The 19,353-nt window shown below is 42.6% G+C and overlaps 2 protein-coding genes across 4 annotated transcripts in view; both read right to left on the reverse strand.

Moving 5' to 3' along the window:
• Positions 1-5,265, reverse strand: part of numbl (NUMB like endocytic adaptor protein) — a 56,262-nt gene extending 50,997 nt beyond the window's left edge. The window contains exons 1-2 of one of the 3 annotated variants that reach the window (XM_031860622.1): positions 5,201-5,265; positions 4,780-4,970 (exon numbers count right to left, since the gene is read on the reverse strand). The gene's annotated coding sequence lies outside the window, so the exon portion shown is untranslated. Of the gene's footprint in view, positions 1-4,779; positions 5,023-5,200 lie in introns of those variants that run through there. The other 2 variants (XM_031860623.1, XM_031860621.1) reach the window with 2 other exon arrangements.
• Positions 5,266-6,833: 1,568 nt separating this feature from the next.
• Positions 6,834-18,115, reverse strand: coq8b (coenzyme Q8B). Its single transcript, XM_031861205.1, has 16 exons — positions 18,035-18,115; positions 17,336-17,517; positions 17,082-17,232; positions 16,425-16,630; positions 16,066-16,132; positions 14,848-14,922; positions 14,359-14,478; positions 14,197-14,282; positions 13,138-13,278; positions 12,966-13,047; positions 11,787-11,880; positions 11,139-11,280; positions 10,352-10,459; positions 10,190-10,255; positions 9,957-10,043; positions 6,834-8,915 (listed from the first exon to the last, which is right to left on the reverse strand). Coding segments are annotated over exons 1-16 (1,932 nt in total). The 5' UTR covers positions 18,036-18,115; the 3' UTR covers positions 6,834-8,591.
• Positions 18,116-19,353: the final 1,238 nt, after the last annotated feature.

Raw genomic sequence — 19,353 nt, forward strand, 5'->3', positions numbered from 1 at the left:
CTCTCTCTCTCTCTCTCTCTCTCTCTCTCTCTCTCTCTCTCTCTCTCATACTGAATAGGCCCCTCTGTGCTCTGGAAGATTTAACTTGGGTTCTCTCTGTCACTAACAATCTCTCTTCCTCGACATTACACTGAAAAAGTGCAGCGGGAGAAGCCAGCCTCGTATTAAATAGTGTTTTTTCTCCACGCTGTGAGAGCAAAGCTCAGCTGCACAGTGCACACACACACACACTGTTACAGGCAGAGTGCAGTGGAAAGTCGTCGTTACGTGGGTTGTAGGTACCGTAAATAACACAAGATTAGAAACTAACAATGCCAGGGTTCCAGCGATGAATAACAGTGCAGATGGGCCATCTGGGCTCGTTTACCCCCGTGTATAGATCAAATGGAGAGTCCTGATTACGCAATCATGCTTGTCCTTTAATCCAGGGAAGCTTGAAAGCATGTATACGCTGTTCTGCAAGCACCCTGCCATCACACAGCTAAATCTAACTTGACCAGGAACGGCTTTGTTCTCACAGGAGATGGGGGCTCTGTGCCTTGCTCAAAGACACTTTAATAGAGGTTGTTAAGGGAGGGGAAAGCATTACTAATTAATTTCCTTACCTAAATTGCCCGAGCTGATTGGAGGTTTCATAACCTTCATGGTCGACACACTTCTTTCCTCCGTCTTTAAGCTATTTAGCCATCAAATCTATTCCTTTAACCCCCTCAAATCTACCAACAGTCCATGTGCTCTTTCCTCAAATGTGACCCATGTGGAGCAATGGAGGGAAGAGATGATTAATTATTTGGTAATTCTGTCATTCTGCCATGAATCTCACACTGAGACTGTGTTCAGCCTCCTCTGTAGGCAGTCGAGGCTTTTTGTAGAAATCTTGCACACCAGTGTGTTCACACTGCAGAGGGAGGTTTGGGGTGAAATGCATTCTGTCTTTGGACTTTCACTGTAGGTGCCCGGTGTAATTTGGGACAAACCGTGTGAAAAATAGGGTTGGGCGATACGGAAACAAGTCAAATATCTCAATATTGTTGACCAAATAGCTCGATATCCAGACGATGTTGTATGATGTGAGGTTTTTGAGGAATGTGGATATAATGACTTATTATAAAAGGCAAACAATAGAACAGCTGGAACAGTCTTATAATTTTAGAAAATATCAATTTACCGTAAGCCTTAAGAAACAGGAAAAGACAACTCTTGCCATATTATCGATATCTAGTCTTATATCACGATATCGATATATTATCAATATGTTGCTCAGCACTAGTGAAAACTATGGACAAGCAGCAGACAAAGCAGTTGCTAAAAACATGGGAAAAAGATCAAATCAGACCCTGAAGGATGCATTTGTTTTTTTGCATTGCAAGTTTTCTGCACACGTTCCTCATCGAGCTGCTGCATCCCGAGCGTCAACAGCTAAACAGGCTGAAATAGGTCATCACCAACGAATAAATCAAGAGGCCAATGAGACAAGAAATGAAACCCCTCGCAACTCAAAGTGACAGCTATTAGTCGGGATGAGCGTTCCGCTCAGAGTTGCGGCTGCTGAGAAAAGACCCGTTTCCACTTTCCCCGTTATCTGCAGAGAGAAACGTCACTGAAGCAAAGAAATAAACTGCTGATCGCCGGGGAAACACACACACACACACACACACATTGTCAAACAGAGAAAAACACAAACCGCAGCCTTCACACATGAGTGTCCACTTGACAGGAATTCAAATCCATCGCTCCAATCGTTTATCAATCCGGATCAACACAACGCACGGCATTAAGCGCGGATCCAATGCACACAAACAGAACAATGGGCCTGTGTCTTTGCACCATGAGCATGCCATTAGCCTGTGCAGTAATGGAACTGTATGTGTGTGTGGGGGGGGGGGAGTGGTTGCATTTAACTAGCCTGTAGAAATCAGATAACTCCACTCAGCACATACTGGAGGCACTTAGTCAGACAGCAGAGTTGGAAGTATGTGAGAGAGAGAGAGAAAGTGAGGATGACGTGTGGATTTTAGATGGAAAGTACATCTTCTGTGCAGACTGACGTGATGACGTCCAATGAGCAGAGCTGTTTCTACCACAAATGGAAAGCCAGCGACCAGGGAACAAATGGTTTCTAGTGTCCCCGTTGGCTGATTTACACGTTTCGCTCTCCCTCGTCTCTCTTGTTCTTTTTACACCCACAACTCTCTCTTTACCTCTTCTTCTTCTTCCTCTCTGTTGTATTGTCTCCCTCTCTCCTCCTCAGCACCTTGCTGTCTTCATTTTTCCACCACTCTATCTCTTTCAGTCCCTCATCTCTTCACCGTCTTCACTTTAAATCTCATTATCGTATTTCTGTTTCTTTAATTAAGCCTACCGCCAGAAAAAGAACTCTGTAGTCAATTTAGTTGGTTTTTTTGGTTGCAGGGTTTGGTTTCACTCATTAACGCCCACGCGCACACATTTTACAAGGGGAACACCGTGAATCCTCTAAACACTCATCGCCATCCAACATGCAACATGGTGGTCGTCACAGAGAATCCACCTCGGTGCATGTCTTACACTTTTTGTGCTTGGACTCTCTTTGTGAGCCAGAGAAGGAGACTTCCTCTTCCTCCTAACTGGACCGGCCCCTGACCTGCACTCTATTAAAGTGTCCGGAGGTTGCTGTGACTGGCTCTGAGGAAGCACAATGTGGCCGCCGGCAGTAGCAGGGCCGGGGGCTGGAAGTGGAACCGCTTGTTTAGCAGACCCACCCTGACCAGCACAAAGGGGGGGGGGGGGGCACGCCCTGCTCCGCCACCAGCACACCCAGACAGCCCCCTGATTGGCCAGCTGGATGACCTCTGATCCCTGCTGTATTGTGGTCTCAGCTGCACCAGCCCCCTCCCCCTTGTGTGTGTGTGTGTGTGTGTGTGTGGACAACAAAAGACAGCCAATACCTCATGCAGCAATCAGAGCAGTGGAAGAGGGCAAGTGGTCTGAGGGGAAATGGATAGTGTGTATATGTGTGCATTTGTGTGTGTGTGTGTGTGTGTGTGTGTGTGTGTGTGTGTGTGTGTGTGTGTACTGCTGTTTGGATGGGGGTGGTGTAATTATGCTCCAGTTGTGACGACTGAGTTGCAACAGTGATTAGCTACATCAGAGCAATTTATATCCAGCAGCCCCTTGGTTTGGCACCTCTCTCTTCTAACCCCTGCTTGAGTCCAAGTCTAGCTTTTCTCTAGCCCCAGTTCAGGACCAAATTTAGCCTTCATCTAGCCCCACAAATTTAGCCCCCTCGAGCCCTAACTATAGCCCCAGTCATAGCTTTAAACTAGCCTAATGTAGCTCACGTTCCAGGCCAAATTGAACTGCCCTCTGGCCACAGCTTTTAGCTCAAATCGAGCCAAAGCCACAGCTCTGGACCAACTCTGGCCTTCCTCTAGACCCAGCTCTAGACAAAACCTAGCCTTAACGTGGCTCATACATACTCCAGACCAAACCGCGTCATCCTCCGGCCTAATCTCAGGCCAAATGCAGTGCTTTAAATGACCGAATCCTGAGCCAAACCAGGCCCTTCAGCCTGACCCAGGAGCAGTCTATGCAGGTGGTCTAGGGCTTGTGGGCTGATACACCCTGAGCACTGCACTTACTCTCTTAATACACCCCATGTGACTCTCTCTCTCTCACACACACACACACACACACACACACACACACACAGAGGCATTGGGTCGGGGTAGACCACCCCCTAACTGCATGACTGGCTGTCTGAGGAATGCCATGTCATGGAACAGATGGAGCACCGCAGACAATAGAGCCGCATGCATTTACTGGGCCTATAGATGCAGGCATGTGCCAAGTGTGTGAGCGTGTGAGCGTGTGTGTGTGTGTGTGTGTGTGTGTGTGTGTTAATTACAGCCACAGTCTCGATTTCTGCTCTAATGTGCTCTGAATCTCCTATTGGTGTTCAGGAAATGTGTGAGCTACCACATTAAGCGGCAGCACTCCGCCCCCTCCCACCAAAGAATAAACCCGAAAGAAGTTTTTTAAATGATGCAATCAAACCCAACAACGACACAATTAACCAGGCAGCAGTGACGCAACGGAGAGAGAGAGAGATCCCGCAGTCAGGTAGAATTATGGTCTTACATATTCAAACTGAGGGGCGCGTGTTTCGGTGGCCATGCTGTCCTGAATAATAATAAAAAACACGCAAAACCCCATGAACCGATAATTACCCAACAACCAACCAACCGATGTCACATCATCTCATTCCCACGCCAATAATGACGTAACCACTTTACAATAATCGGTGTCATATATGAGCATATTAAGGAGCTATAAAACATACTAGACCTAGAAAGTTGCAGTTTTTAAAAAATCGAAATGGCATTATTGGATTATTCCTGAATATTCGTAAGATTGTGTTCACATTGAGACCTTCTGTGTGCCGGTAGTTTAGTGTGAGAGCCGACCAGAGTGCTGCTACAATACTTCCTCCTCCTTTCTGGATTAAGGATGTAAACGGCTATCAAAGGCTGGAGCTGCCACATTTCATTCATTTCACGCACATATGGGCCCACTGGCGAGATCCGTGTCCACGAGCGCTGCAGTTGCACCCACAACATTTAGAAATAAATTACCCCGCTAACTCACAAAATCGTGGATTAAAAAAAAAATGTAATTATAGAGTGGCTCGCGCACTTTCTCGGTTCATTCATTATAAAGACATCAGAATAAACCCAGTAAAGTCAGTAAATGTAGGGATGCCAGGTTGGACGGGGGGGGGGGGGGGTGAAGTGAACTCACCCAAGACAACGACGGATGATCGGCTCCCCGCTCCTCCTCTGGGTAAATCCAGGACCCCGGACCAAGAAGGATATATATATTTATATATATCTCACAGGATAAACGAGAATGATCCGGTAAATCTCACCAAATCTTCTTCATCCGCGCGGTGGAAGCGATGTGTTGGAGGCGATGTGGACCCGCGAATCAACCTGGTTGGTGCACACACACACACACACACACATATATATATATATATATATGTATATATATATATATGTGTATATATATATATACACACACACACACACACACACACACACACACACGCGCGCAATTACAAAAATAAAAAAGGTTGAGAAGAGCGATTGAAGGGAGATTTCGGTGGGATGTGTGTGTCTGTAGTACTCTCGGATGCTTTGGTTGTTGACTGTGTACTTACTGGGCTGCGTCCTCCGGCTCCACCCGTTAACCCAGCCTTCCCAGTGCGCCCATTGGCACAGGCGGCCGGACATGCAAATCCGCTCTCCCCATTGATGTTTTTCCAAGAGAAGAAAAAAAAGAAAAGAAACTAACAGGGCTCTGTTTTCTGTCGCTCCATTGCGCCACCGTGCGGCCTTTTAGCCGCACTGTGATAATGAGTTCCTCCAGTCATCCCTGTCAGGAAATCCTCATTGTGCTTACAGAGCCTTTATGATCCTTTACTGAAGTAAAAGTACAAATAAAATGGTGTGAAAGTACTCGGTTACAAATAAAAGTCCTGGATTCTAAATGTTACTGAAGTTAAAGTACCTCAATATGCAGAATGGCTCCTTTCAAAGTGTCATATATGCTGTTTTAACATGTAAGAGCATTTCATGTTATAAACTAGTTCATCACTGTGGGGCCGATTTTGTATACTTTGTATCAGCGAGTCTGCTACTGAGCAGATTAGTAGTAGTATCACAGTAAGCATGTCATGTTTATATATGTATTATGATTCTCTGACACAGTTACTAGTCAGAATCCTAAATGGTTTACGTTGCCAAGTACGTTACACATACAAGGAATTTGGCTAATTGATATAATATAACATAACAATAAACAGTGCAATAGCAAGAGACATAATCTACAAGTATAACATTTATTATAGTATATGGTAAACAAACAAAGTATGTTAAAACAAGTGTATATTAATAGTGAAGAGTGGTGAAATGTGGAAAGAAGTAAAGTAGGATAGAATGGAAACGTTGTAGTAAAGTACCTCACAATCGTACTTAAGTACACTACTAAGTCTACTTGCTGCACCAGGGAGCCGCTGCCTTGCTGAAGGGCACTTTGTCAGGTTGCCAGTGTGAGCCTGAGCTCAGGTCCTTTAGGTCATTACAGTGACGTTTATGCTGTTTAAATGCACTCTGTTGAATAATGGATGTTGAATAAAGGCAGCGTTCAGCCTTGATAGCACTTTACTTTGAAGATATAAATATAATGGAGTCATTTGGAAAATGATAGTATATGTAATGGAGCGTTTGAATTATATTGTATTAGCTTTTCAATTAGATTCACTGTCACTTTTATTTCCCAACATGAGGACCAAAGGCATTTCAGATTACAGACTTTATGTCAGAGCCCTCCACACGCGGTCAAGAATGAAAATTATATTAGAGAAATGCTGAATAAATTATTTATTTTTTGGTTGGCCTGAAAGTAGTCAAATTTAAAGTCTGTGTTAAATCTTTGATATTTGAGCTTGACTGTGCAGAGTTTGACACTAGAAAGCTGTTTTCAGAAGACGGTTTCTCTGAGCTCTCCTTAAATCAGTTCAACACGTCGATGTACGAGCAGCATTTGGTGACATCACAACTAGTCTGGAAGCCAATCAGGGTCCAGTATGCTAATTTATACAAGTGTGACGTGGAAACCTCCAGCATAGATATGCGCATGAACTTCACAGTGAAGGTTGTCTTTGTGTCCAGCAGCCACAAATGATTCATCATCATTAGTATTTTTGTTTAAAAATGTCTGACAGGGATCTTGAATGATATGGAGTCTAAATGTATATACTGGAATCTGCCTTTATCTGCCCCCCCCCCCCAAAAAAAAGACCATTAATTGTCCACAATGGTGGCTGCAATCCTGCTGATAAATATTACATCGATACAAAATCAGCTGAAAGTCATAAAACAAAAATGGAAAAACAAGCATAGAAAAAAAAGGTTACTATAACAGGGAATATATAAAAGCCAGTTAAAGCCTACTGGGCCAGCTGTCCCTCAATGTTCACACAGTCACTACCTTTCATTCAGCAACATAACGTGAACACAAACATTCTCCGGACATGTATTAAACCTCATAAAGGAACTGGTCCTGGTAGGAATCATCGTCCTCAGCAGTCCAGTGTTCAGCCAACTCTCCTCCAACAAACTGCAGCCAGCTGCTTCTGACATGCAGAGAAACCGGCTCAAACTTTCCGTTGCGTGAAACTGAAAGAGAAGAATGCTCCTTTCTTTTTTCCTTCCTCCTTCTCTCGACATGTGCTGCAGTTACTAACTGTGGCCGATTCCCAAAAAAAACTAAAAGGGTGAGAGCCAGCCTCACTGTGCTGGGCAGCTGTACTGTACAGGATGCAACAGAGGGCCACTAACTGCACTAATGGAGATCCAGTAAAAAAAAAAAAAAAAAAAAAAAAAAAAAAAGGCTCCATCAGGTTTTTACGAGGTCAGTGAAAGCCTCACATCTCAGCTCCTGCGGTGTGAACAACATTCTGTGAGCAGGGCAGTAACGGCTCGATTGAGGACCAAATAAGACGGCGCTGCCTTGACATGAAAATAGTTTCTGTGAAAAATAAATAAAGCCATCAACGCCACAATTAGCTCATATCTCACATTTAGTTAGACGGTCGATAGAAGAACAGCGTAGAGTGGAGAACGAGGTCAAACATGTCAATATTCCCCAAAGAGGTCTAAAAGAGAAATGGAAAGATCAATGGAGTGAAGGAAGTCCTTCTTTGACACCTGCCAGTGAAGCTCAGAGTGTGAAATGGGGAAATATTATTTTATTTTATAAAAAAAGAAAAACTCACAGCACACCGTCTTGTTGGTTACAGAACTCATCTGTGTCATAAAGAAGCCATAAAAACGGGCCGAAAGCATTTCACATTATGGAGATTTATGCCAAATATTCTCTACAATGCACGGCCGTTACTCGCCGGGTTTCTATTAGACCATCACATGTCGTCTGCCAGGCTTCACATTCAGGATAAAAACGAACTTCGCAGCACATTAAAGTCCTTCTAGCACAAACAGAAAGAGCACTTGGCGGCATCAGATATGCAATGCAGGGCTTATCATGCGTCCTTGAGACAGAAGATGTTTTCTCTTGTAACATGGTGGACCTTTGCTGTGAAAGTATTAATACTTTCTAACCAGGGGGAGGAAACAAAGGAAATGTACTTTTTGCATTTTGAGGATCTGCGACGGCGGTGTAACCATTGGGCCATGAAAATCAAACACACACAACACGCCAAATGAGTTAAATAATCCTGTCTTCAGTTCACATATTTAATCAGTAATATAACCGTTTTGGGCATCAGTATATATTTTCTATGGCACAGCTCACATTCAGTCAGAGTCACTGCACAGGACAGTGAGAGCTTAAAGTCAGTCCTCGATGAGTCAGCGTTGGGTCGCGATCGCCCAAATCCTCATGACCTCACACTGATGTCAGTGATCTTGTACGTGAAGGAGCCGACCATAGAAAGTCGTGGTCCTCTTTAGAGCACGTTGCCAGTTACATATTGATGAAGTCTCCATCTTTTCTGTCTTTACTCTCGTTCTGAAAAAGTCCAGAAGCGTCTACGCACTGGCCCGGGCCGCCTGCTCCGCCTGCTCCTCCTCCTCCTCCTGCCTCCGCTGGTTGTAGGCGTTGTACACGTCCAGGAACATGTCCCTGCACGATATGCGCGCCTTCAGCTTGGAGCAGATGAGGAAGGAGCCGGCCATCTTGCGGTGGAGGGAGTACGACTCCTCGGGCGGAGGGGTGAGGCGGTAGCGCAGCATGATGGGGAGGAGGCTCTGGATGCGCTGGGTGGTGCTCTGGGTGCCGAAGTCGAAGGGCTCCACGGACGAGAAGGCTTCGCCGAGGATCATCACGGCCTCCACGTGGGCGTCCTCGAAGGCCTGGTGGGGAGCACGGAGAGGCGTTACAACGGCCATGTGTGTGTGTGTGTGTGTGTGTGTGTGTGTGTGTGTGTGTGTGAGAATAATGAACTGATGTTTCAATACTGAAGCTGACAGCTGTAGAGTAGAAAAGTAAACATTTGTTTACTCACTGAAACAGACTTTAAGCTGTTTTTTGAGTGTGTAAACTCTGAGTGAGCCTGAGATGATGACGTGTGTATTATATCCATGGTGTATGTACACATTTTTATCTCCAACTTCAAATAAATAGTGTTTATTTATGCATAACAAGTAGTTTTCTCTACATTTTATAAACAATACTAGGGCTGAGCGATATTTGTGACCAAACACCTCGAAATTGTAGGGTTGACTATTAGTTTTGACTTTCACAAAATACTTACAGAATGAGGGTTATGGTAAATAATCGTCAGTAATATGGATATTATGATTAAATGTGTCCGATAAGTTCAGAAAATTGCATCACTTTACTGTAATGCAGCCTTTAAAAAGATGACACTTAAGCCATCTTCACACTTAATAATTGTTATTCTATTGTTCATACTTATATGTTTGTATTATATTCCATTTATTTTTTGCTTTTCTTCTGTTGTAATCTTAATGAAGCTCTGGCACAAGAATTTCCTTCAGGATTAATAAAGTTACTTACCTTATATTACGATATCCAAAATCTAAGATGATATCTAGTCTCATAACAAGATATTGATATAACATTGATATATGTGGCCCAGCGCTACATAATACGAAGGAAAACACCAAGAAAGAACCCACACTAGAGGACACTTGGCCAACACTGAAACACCTGCTGCAGCGCTCACTCCGACATCATTCCTCACATTTAAAAAGTAAAAACACGAGTTCTTTAGTAAAGATACAACAAACATGTAGAGAAGGAGGCTCCTGCACTATAACTACAGGGAGAGAGACTGAGGTAGAGAGAGACACAAATGAATGGAGACGACCGAGGAGGATAAACCATATCAAAAATAAATGAGCACAGCAGCAGAGACCAAAATACCTCACCTTGGCCTCGAAACCTGTCAGGAATTTCAAATCCTTCGATTTGGAAAGAACGGTGGCTCGATCACCCACGGAGGCCGCGTGCACCACCTGAACACACGCACACACACACACACACAATGATGAGGAAATGTGTCATTTTTTTTCTTCAAATTTTGACTCAAAGTGCTTCTTGATTCAAAGAAATCTTGTTGCATGAATCCTGTTGTGAGGTTCACTGCTGGGCATCTTCATACCTGTATGTAGTCATCTGTGAATTTCTCTTCGTAGCCTCTGCACGCCCCAAAGTCCAACAGAACGATCTACAGATAAGACACATTTGGTCCGGTTAAATATTTGGTCAACGTGGCATCCCTCAAGACAACTCATTCACAGCTTTAAATCCACACCGCCCTCACCTTGTTGGTGTCTGAGTTGTAGAAGAAGTTGGACCAGTTCGGGTCCGTCTGCATGAACCTGAACTCAAACACCTCCCTGAGACACAGCTGGAGGATTTTGTAAGAGATCTGGAGATGAGAGATGAGGGTTGTGTTCACAGCCATGCTGTTATTATCAGTATCATTTCTACTGCGGTAGCTCTCAGCATGTCTAAAGATGCTGCCTTACTGTAGGCTATGCTCCAGGTGCATTCATCTCAACTGTTAGATGCTTTATTTTGACAGTTTTCACTGCTGCTGCTGCTGCTGCTGCTGCTGCTGTCTTTTTCATGCTGTTTGAGGTCCTGCTGTACAATATGCGAGCAAGAAACTTGTTTCTATGAGTTAATGAGCAACGCTTCCGCTCGGAGCTGCACCTGTCACATCATGTCCTCCTGAGAGGAGGAACAGGCCGATATAATCAGCTCCTTCTACTCGTCAGAGGGTTTCAGCTCTAATTGGGTCCCACAATTAGAAGTCCAGACTGTGATGTTCAATCCGCCTGTTAGCGTCTGCCTTATGCCAAACTCCATGACCCTTCTTTCACTTTCCATAAATAGATGAAGATAAATAGATTCCAGCACTTGTATTACTTTAAAGTGGTTTATAATTCCTGGTTTGCTGAAAATTAAATTGAGCTTTACCACCTAATACAAACATAGTTGATAATGTTTCCTTTAAAAGAACATCCTGCTGTCGTCATTTGTAATATGCCAACAGAATTAGACACATTCCCAGACTCGGGACGCCTGCTGACTCATCCCCGTACATCGTTCCTGGTCTCCTGGTCCAGGTCTACGCAGCGGTCCAGTGGGACTCCTTGTACCAGATCCATGGCCAGCACTCTGCGGCCTGACAGCTCATCGATCACCTTCGGGATTTGGAAGTACTCATTTCCCTCCAGCATGGACCTGGAGGCCAGACATAAACAGTCCGTAAAGAAAGAAAGAAAGAAAGAAAGAAAGAAAGAAAGAGAGAAAGAAAGAGAGAGAGAGGGAGATATTAATTAAAGGTGCAGTGCGTAGGATTTGGCAACATCTAGTGGTGAGGTTGTAGATTGCAACCAACTGAAACTTCTCCCGTATATGACAATAATAATATATTTGGTTCTAATAGTAGCAGGAGTAAAGTACCTCTCAAAAGAATATATAAGTGATAAAATAAGAAGAAAAGGAAATACAAAGCTTTGAATTTCTGATGTTTTAATAAAATCAGAGCTACATACAGTCTATGAGCAGTTTATGTGCAGTTTAGTGGCAGGAGCAAACATTTAGTGAACGGCCTGTCTAATTATAGAGTAACCCTCCTGAATCTTTATGGCTAATTTGATGTGGTTTGTGTTCTGTGCAGTTAAACGACGTGGAACGCCTCACCAGTGGGGTTCAGTGGAAGAGGTTTTATGGCTCAATAAACCCACCTGAACTTCTTGGCACACTCGGCCTCCCTCTTATAGTCGCACTCCCACGCCAGCTCCCTCTGAAGAACCTCTAAGCTGTTGTCTGCAAACAGACCTGTGGAAAAAACAAACGGTGCAAAACTCAGCAGGGAAAACTGAAGAGAACATGGAAACATGTGTCACGGTGTCTGTGGGACTGTGACGGTGTGTACATTACATTTGGATAACTATAGAACGGTGTAATCATTAGTTATAATAAATAGTTTCATGTTTTTGACAGAAGCACGGGATTGAACATAATAAGGACACAAGTAACAGCTGCAGACGTCCTCACTCAGTAACGTTTCACCAACAACAGCACCACCTCATGGTCTACACTGAAACAGGGAAATGCTGGAATGAAGGAACAGAAGAGACTCAATGGGAGAACAATCTATAGTCACCAGTCACCTCCTAATATAATGATGGGGCACAACAGCAGTATCTTAAAATATCACGCTGCCTCAATATGGTTTTATTAATTAAATATAATATGGGGTGCGCAAAACTCACGGTTCAGATTGTAACACAGATTTGAGTCACGGGTCGGATCAGCACAAAAGAAAAAAGGGAGCAAATATAACATTTAGAGACTTCCCAGTCACACCTTTTTGTTACCAATTGCCGATCGTCGATGATCCGTATTGGACGATACAGATCATTTTTGTTGTTTGTTTGTTTTCACCACCAAAAATCCTTTCAACCACTCTGAAGTCAGTAAACCATCAAAAACTCTAAACTCTTTGTTGTAGTCATCTATAGTGGTTATTTCCATAAATCCCACAGTTTAAATGATTATGATTTAATGATTATAAAGCTGCTTACACCTCGTGTTAGAAAGTTAAACAGCTCATCTCTAATATCTATTTATGTTGCTGTGAAAACATCTCCTTCAAACAACGGGATTTATTCAAGTTTCTCACCAGAACTACAAGATCACAAGTGAACACATCATGATAACGTTATAATCTACCTTCACTCATTTTCACTGAACAGACCCTGAACGCATCATAATGTAACCGAATGGAACCTCCGTACGTTAGCCGTTAGCAGCACGGTCAGCGTTATTAGCTCTACTCCTGTTAATTTCAACACCGATTTGTTTTTCACATTGTAACATCTTCACGGATTTCACCACTAATTATAAGGTGTCGCTGTTACCTCCTGGCAGGGCCACGCTCATTTTCAGCACCGACATCAGGTTGTTTATGTCACTGTGGATGCTCTCTGCCACTCCGGGGTACTGGGAGGAATATGGGAATAACAGGATAACAAATCAATGCAGACAAAGGTTATTATTAGAGAGACAGAAATAACGAGTGTGTATGAATACCTGGATCTTCATGGCGATCTCTCTCCCGTCTTTTAACACCCCATGATGAACCTGGCCGATGGACGCCGCAGCAAACGGTTTGTCTTCAAAGGACGCTAGCTTCTCCCGCCAGCCGGGCCCCAGTTCCTCCTCCAGAACTTTCTACACAAGAAAAAAAAAAAGTTTTTAACTCTACAAATATGTATCTGAACTTCACATAAACAGACATAAATCATAAATACTTGGTCAAACCATCTTTAAAGCAAGACTCTGCGTTTCACTTCAGTAGAACTCAGATTTAAACTGCATCGTTAAGGCAGACAGGCATCATCTCGGAACGTTTCTTAATTTCAAATTCAGCTGAAATGAATACCGAGTTATGTTAAATAAATCATGTTTGCTGAATAACTTAAGAAATCACAAATTACCTTTTGTAAGCAGATGTTTACCGGTGAGCTCGGCTCCTTTAAATTCAACAATATGTAAACAGAGGTTTTCTCGACAGACGGACACGGTTTGAGATTGTAGTTGCCTCGTCGTCAGACATTTAACTTCTGATAAATTTGTTCCAACATGAATGCGAACAATCTCGACAGAAAGATAAAACCCCTAACTGAGCATTAACCAAGTCCACTTGGTTGTGCACCTCTGAGTTTTTGTAACTAGGCAGATCAGGGTGTCATTTTTGTATGAACAACACTTTAGCTCCACAACACAGGAGGAATTGTAATTAACTGTAAACTCATTTCTCATACATTAGTGCCTTCATACAGGCCCTGTATGGGGAGGAGACGAAGGTTGAATATCCTGAAAACAATTTGGTTTGGCTGCAAAATATTTACTCAAATGAAGCTCTTTAAGACTTCCTGTTTCTAAAGCGAATAAAAACGAATTGTCTGTCTTTGTAAAATCACAAATGTAAGCATCTTTTTATCAGTGAGCTATTTGGGACAGTCGTGTCTGAAAACCTCAGAGGTGCACAACTAAGAGAGTATAAACCAAGCTTAGGTGTTAGGGAGCGTTCATGCTTAGGTGTTAGGGAGCGTTCATGCTTAGGTGTTAGGGAGCGTTCATGCTTACGTTCATCTGCCAGGACGGCATGAAGTCGGCGCTCTGCCGGACCCTCTCAAAGATCTTCTGCAGCTGAGGGTTGATGAAGTTGTTGTCTGAAGAAGGAATTATGAGAAGATATCAGAAATGCTCCGAGACTGCGAAGACATCTGACCACCGTTCGACGTGTACCTTGAATGCTGAACATCTGTCCGATCTTGAGTGCAGCCCCACGGACCTTACACAGCGTGTTGACTATTCTCTCGGCATTGGCCTCCGACAGGAGAGGAGAGTCTAACAAAGCACTCTCATCTACAAGACAGATCAGAAGACACAGGATTATTAGCAGTGATATAAAGCACAACAATAGCATGAAGAGCAACAAGAGTAATTTGTCCTCGAAAGCGTCTTCAAAGTGCTCCATGTTAAAGATTACGCTCCCGCCTTGTAACAAACGCGGGCAGCGGCCATTAGACACTGTTCATTTAACACATATTAAAGCCTGTCTTCAAGTCCTTGTTAACAGCTTTTGATGTAATGCCTGTCCAGACCCTGGCAGGTGCTGACACATGAGAACCTTCTCCAGGGCCGAGCAGCTGTCCATCCGTCTGCTGGGTCTGCCGAGCGTGCACCGGACCGCACGCTCCTTCACAGGACGGGAGGACAGAACAATGTCTTTACCTCGTTTGGGTTTGCCTGCCAATGACTGTTTTGCCATTTCTGCGATGGCACCGATCCCGAGTCCTACTGCCAGTCCTGCAGCACGGAGACAACGAGAGAGTATTTCATTTAGGGGCCACTTAACAGATTGCTTGAGGGAAGCGCTGAATCGACACATAGTTGAAGAGTGAAATCATATTTCATGTCCGATATCTAAAAAGTCTGACATTTCAGAAATACTGCAAAAACAGTATTAGTTCACTCATGAACTAATAACAGTAAACATTTCAATCTTAAAGTATCATTTTTACAGAGCATTAGTATTAATCACAAAAGCACGCACATCTGGAAGACATCATAATGTTTATGATGGTTTAAACCAGACGCTTAAGTCTGGTGGTATTTAAGTTGTACACATCTTGTGGTTTTCTTATTGATTGAATTCTTCACCATCTCACTATGCATGAGTGTGTTTATATATGCAGTCACATAGAGACCATGTTCACTACGTACTCAGCACAGATGTGCATTTGTATACGATGTATTTATATCATTATTGTATCTCAGGGAGCCTCTTCGGACCAGGTGACCCGTCCTCCGATGTATTTGTAGGTGCGTCTCTGCATTGCATCAAATAAATGTTTATGGGAGCATTATCTAATGTGCAGAGGCACTTTTCTTTCCATCCGGTCGCGCCGGCCACGCCGGCCGGCTTTCGCGCTTTCACGCCGGCCGGTCGCGGTCGATTGGTCCATGAATGAGAAGGACTTCTTACTGGAACTGAAACGATGTACTGAGATTAAACTCTTTGTCGACAAAGAAAGGAGCATTAAGTGAACAGCATTCGGTAAGTGACAAACTGCGTTTTTTTTTTTACATCTGCAGTAACTGTTAATTTGTCTATCGTGTCATTTTTATGAATAATATGAATGGCTCCTGCTCTAGCGCCGCAGTGTTGCTGGACTGATTTGTCATACTTGACATTTTATGTGACTGGTTCTGGTTGTGTTAATTACATTGATTCTGACTTGTCCGTTAATAACGAAGCATCCCGTCATCGCGGGGTTATTTCGGACATTTGATTCTCTGTTTGAATCAGTAGGGAACAGCTAACTGCTGTTGTTTCAGCAGTTAGCTGAAACAACACTTGTGTGTTTCATAAGCTATATACATTCTCTCTTTGCAAAATATGATACGTGCAACAACTGAAAAACGAATGAAAAAGTGTATTGTTCTTACCCCCAAAATTAACCAGCCTGCTGATTCTTGTGGCGGGAACCTTGCTCTCTCTGGCACGGTCACTCAGCTGAGAGAAAACATACCAGAGCATATTTAAAAAACGTATTCTGCGTATTGCTTCTACCTCAGTCATCTATCTGAACAATCACTCACATGACAAGATCAAATGTTTGAATGTCTCCTCGATACAGGATCCGTCTCTTTAGATACTAGTTCATCAAAATAACCCCAGAAAGATTAAACACACAAATTAAGATAAAACATAAATGTTCTCTCTTTACAGCATAAACTGCTTCATAGAGAATATTCATAATCTGCAACAGCTCACATTGCTTTTTTAAAAGTCAATCTAAACCCACCTTCTGTCTGACAGGTTTGACCAGAGCCTTCTTGGCCTCCCTGGCCTTCTTGATGTCCTCTGGGTTGAGTCTCGCCACCACCGTGTCGTGGACAGACCTGGTCTGGCAGTAGTACCGGTTAAACCGGGGGGTCGTGTGGAGGAAGCGAGTGCTCTGTCCCGGCCAGCCTGTCCCGGCAGGAGCTGCCTCCGGGGAAGGAGGAACTCCTACAGTAGAAAGAACCGAAATCTGACTCTTTTAAAGTCTTATTGTATCAGTCTGAACGTCAGACTAGTTGACGGACAAGAACAAAAATATCATGCTCTCCAGTTTTTTCAAGAACTTGAATATTCAAAGGCAAAATACTGTCAAAAAAGTAGCACTCAGAGTGTAAATAATGAGGATACATTCACATTGGATGAATGCTATGAGGTTTCCATTATTCCCTTTCTTTTACAAGCCCTGAAGATGCTTTGATGACAGAAATACGTTTTCTAAAAATGAAAAATAAAGCATATTTTGTACTTAATTTTGGATGTATTTATTGTTGTGAAACCTCGCAACATTATATAAAACAATCTTTTCTATAATTTCAATGCTTGAAAACAAACAACAAAATATTCTTAGACAAAAAAACTAAACTTTTAGTGCCACATACTAAGTGTACATGTCACATACCTGTCGGCGTCTCTGCTGCGGCTCCAGCTTCCGTCTGGTTTTGCTCTGGAGCATCAGAGGGGAACTCGGTCCCCGTGGCCCATTTGGCTGCTTCATCGGGGTCCACATTTTCCCAACCCTCTGCGTCCGGAAACACGTCCTCCTTTGTTGACTGTTGGGACAAGTAATTTTGCCAAATAATTACTAACTTGGGCTGCATCAAACTGTATGCATTATATGAAATGCCCATCATGAGTCTATGCAGGGATCCTCACCGCAGTGCTGCCGCCACTGAAGTTGCCCACCAGTCCCTCCACCGCATCCTGAGCCACTTTGACTCCCGCTCCCACGGTGGAGTTGCAGGCCATAAATTTGAGATGTTCTCCCTGAGAGCAAACCAGGGCGGAGCCCACTTTACCTGCCCCACGCAGCACCTGCATCACCTCTGATAGCATCACTGTAAAAAAGGGGGGGGTAGAGAGAGAGAGAGAGAGACAAACAGAGAGACAGAGTGGGAGAGACAGAGACACAGAGAGAGAGACAAAGAGAGTCAAGTTGTGTAACATGTTGAGTGACATTAAATTAAAAATGATGTAACACACAACGATGTAAAGAACATTGGGACAACCACATGTTCCGTTATGTTTAACCTTGGACGTGATTGGCTACACATGTTTCAAGACATGCTAATTTCATGAACACGTGCCCACTACAGTACGGTGCACGAGTCACCTGCAGTCTAGTAAAACACAAATGCACAACATATTTACAGCGTTAAGGACAGCAATTACCCTTTTTTTAGGCTACGTTAACTAGCTTATTAGCTATAGCTGATGTATAGTCGGTGTCTACAATGTTGTGTAGCGTCAGTAGCTGCTGACATTTATAAACAAGGTTTATTCTGCCACATGAAATATATATATACACAACTAATTGCATGAAACATTCTGCTCTTTACAAATGAAGTGACTCACTTTTCCTGAAGCTGTGTTATCCAGGTTTTCCTTGGTGACTGTCCTGCTCCACTACCGTCGGGACTGTTTTGCAACGTTTTCACTAACCGGAAGTTCAAATTTGATGATTTGACTGGGAACCAACCACAATCCGAGTTTTTAGCAAGTAGGCCGAACCCAGATGTGAAGGGAGGAGAGATATATTCTTTTAACCAATAGCAGGGCAGATCACGACATGTTGTGTCAGTGTTCGGCCAATCACAGTCAACATGAGGCGGGCTTTAAATGGAACAACGTCGAATGAGAATTAAGGGATTTTTTTTTTTTTTTTACAAAGTGCACATGTAGTGTTTCACAACATGGCAATAAGAGACAGAGTAAAATGCTGACATTCAAACTGAAGAGCCAGGGGGTTAACTCGCAATAAATAAGTAAAATAGACAGAAATAAACACTTACAAAATAAAATAAAAAAATAATAAAAACATAAATGAAGTACATAAAAAGAATATATATATAAGGCACAAATTCTAATTAATTATCTACATACTTCACAGGTAACACATGCCTTACAGTCTTTCATGGCCTCTTTGTTGGTTCAGCATTTAATAGATTTTTATGTAAAGTTAAAAATCTTTATAAAAACACTAAAAAGGGGTCTTTGTCTTGTAAAATTCCACTTGCGAATAAAGAATTTGGTGAGAATAATCAATAGATGTATCATATATGCCCTTGCCTCAAACTTTCTGTCATATACAAAACAAAAATAACATGTTCGTAATACAATGCAAAATATTTGTACAAGACACCGATAATTTAAATTTGAAACATCTTCCTATAATTCTTTGGAGTACAAACAAAATCCAGAAAACATCAGGCACAGTTTCAGAGCAAAAAGTACAATTTATATCAAAATCGTACTTTAGATTTTAGATTATTTCTTTTCTTAATTTCTAATCATCCTCGTTTTGAAAGAATAGTCAGGATAGCTTTTTATTTGATACCAAATTAGATATGTGTATACAAATATAAAAACAAATAAAAACATATGGTATTAAGTACAACTTGCTTGGTATAATTAAATATGACAGAAAACAGTAATTTCTTAAACAATAAAATGACGTCATCATATAATCACAATATGATTCTACAGAAAAGTGACAAATAATAATTAAATTGCCCTACAGACTAATGGATGGAAGTCTTTTTAAATACTTTGTTCCTTAAAACAGACCTGTTTTTTTTCCTCATGATTATCTGTAGTAGCTCATCCATCTTCTTCTTCACCACTAATCAGTGACTCCAGTACTCCATTACTAATATAAGTGTAATACTACAGAT

The sequence above is a fragment of the Anarrhichthys ocellatus genome, unplaced genomic scaffold (assembly GCF_004355925.1).
Source record: "Anarrhichthys ocellatus isolate YVR2014 unplaced genomic scaffold, GSC_Weel_1.0 scaffold24, whole genome shotgun sequence".
NCBI lineage: Eukaryota > Metazoa > Chordata > Actinopteri > Perciformes > Anarhichadidae > Anarrhichthys > Anarrhichthys ocellatus.

Coding starts and splice junctions, on each gene's coding strand:
- coq8b (XM_031861205.1), bottom strand. Junction 11,881..12,965: donor GAGCGTGGCCCTGCCAGGAG/GTAACAGCGACA, acceptor TTTTTTCCACAG/GTCTGTTTGCAGACAACAGC. Junction 10,044..10,189: donor TCACAGATGACTACATACAG/GTATGAAGATGC, acceptor GCGTGTGTTCAG/GTGGTGCACGCGGCCTCCGT.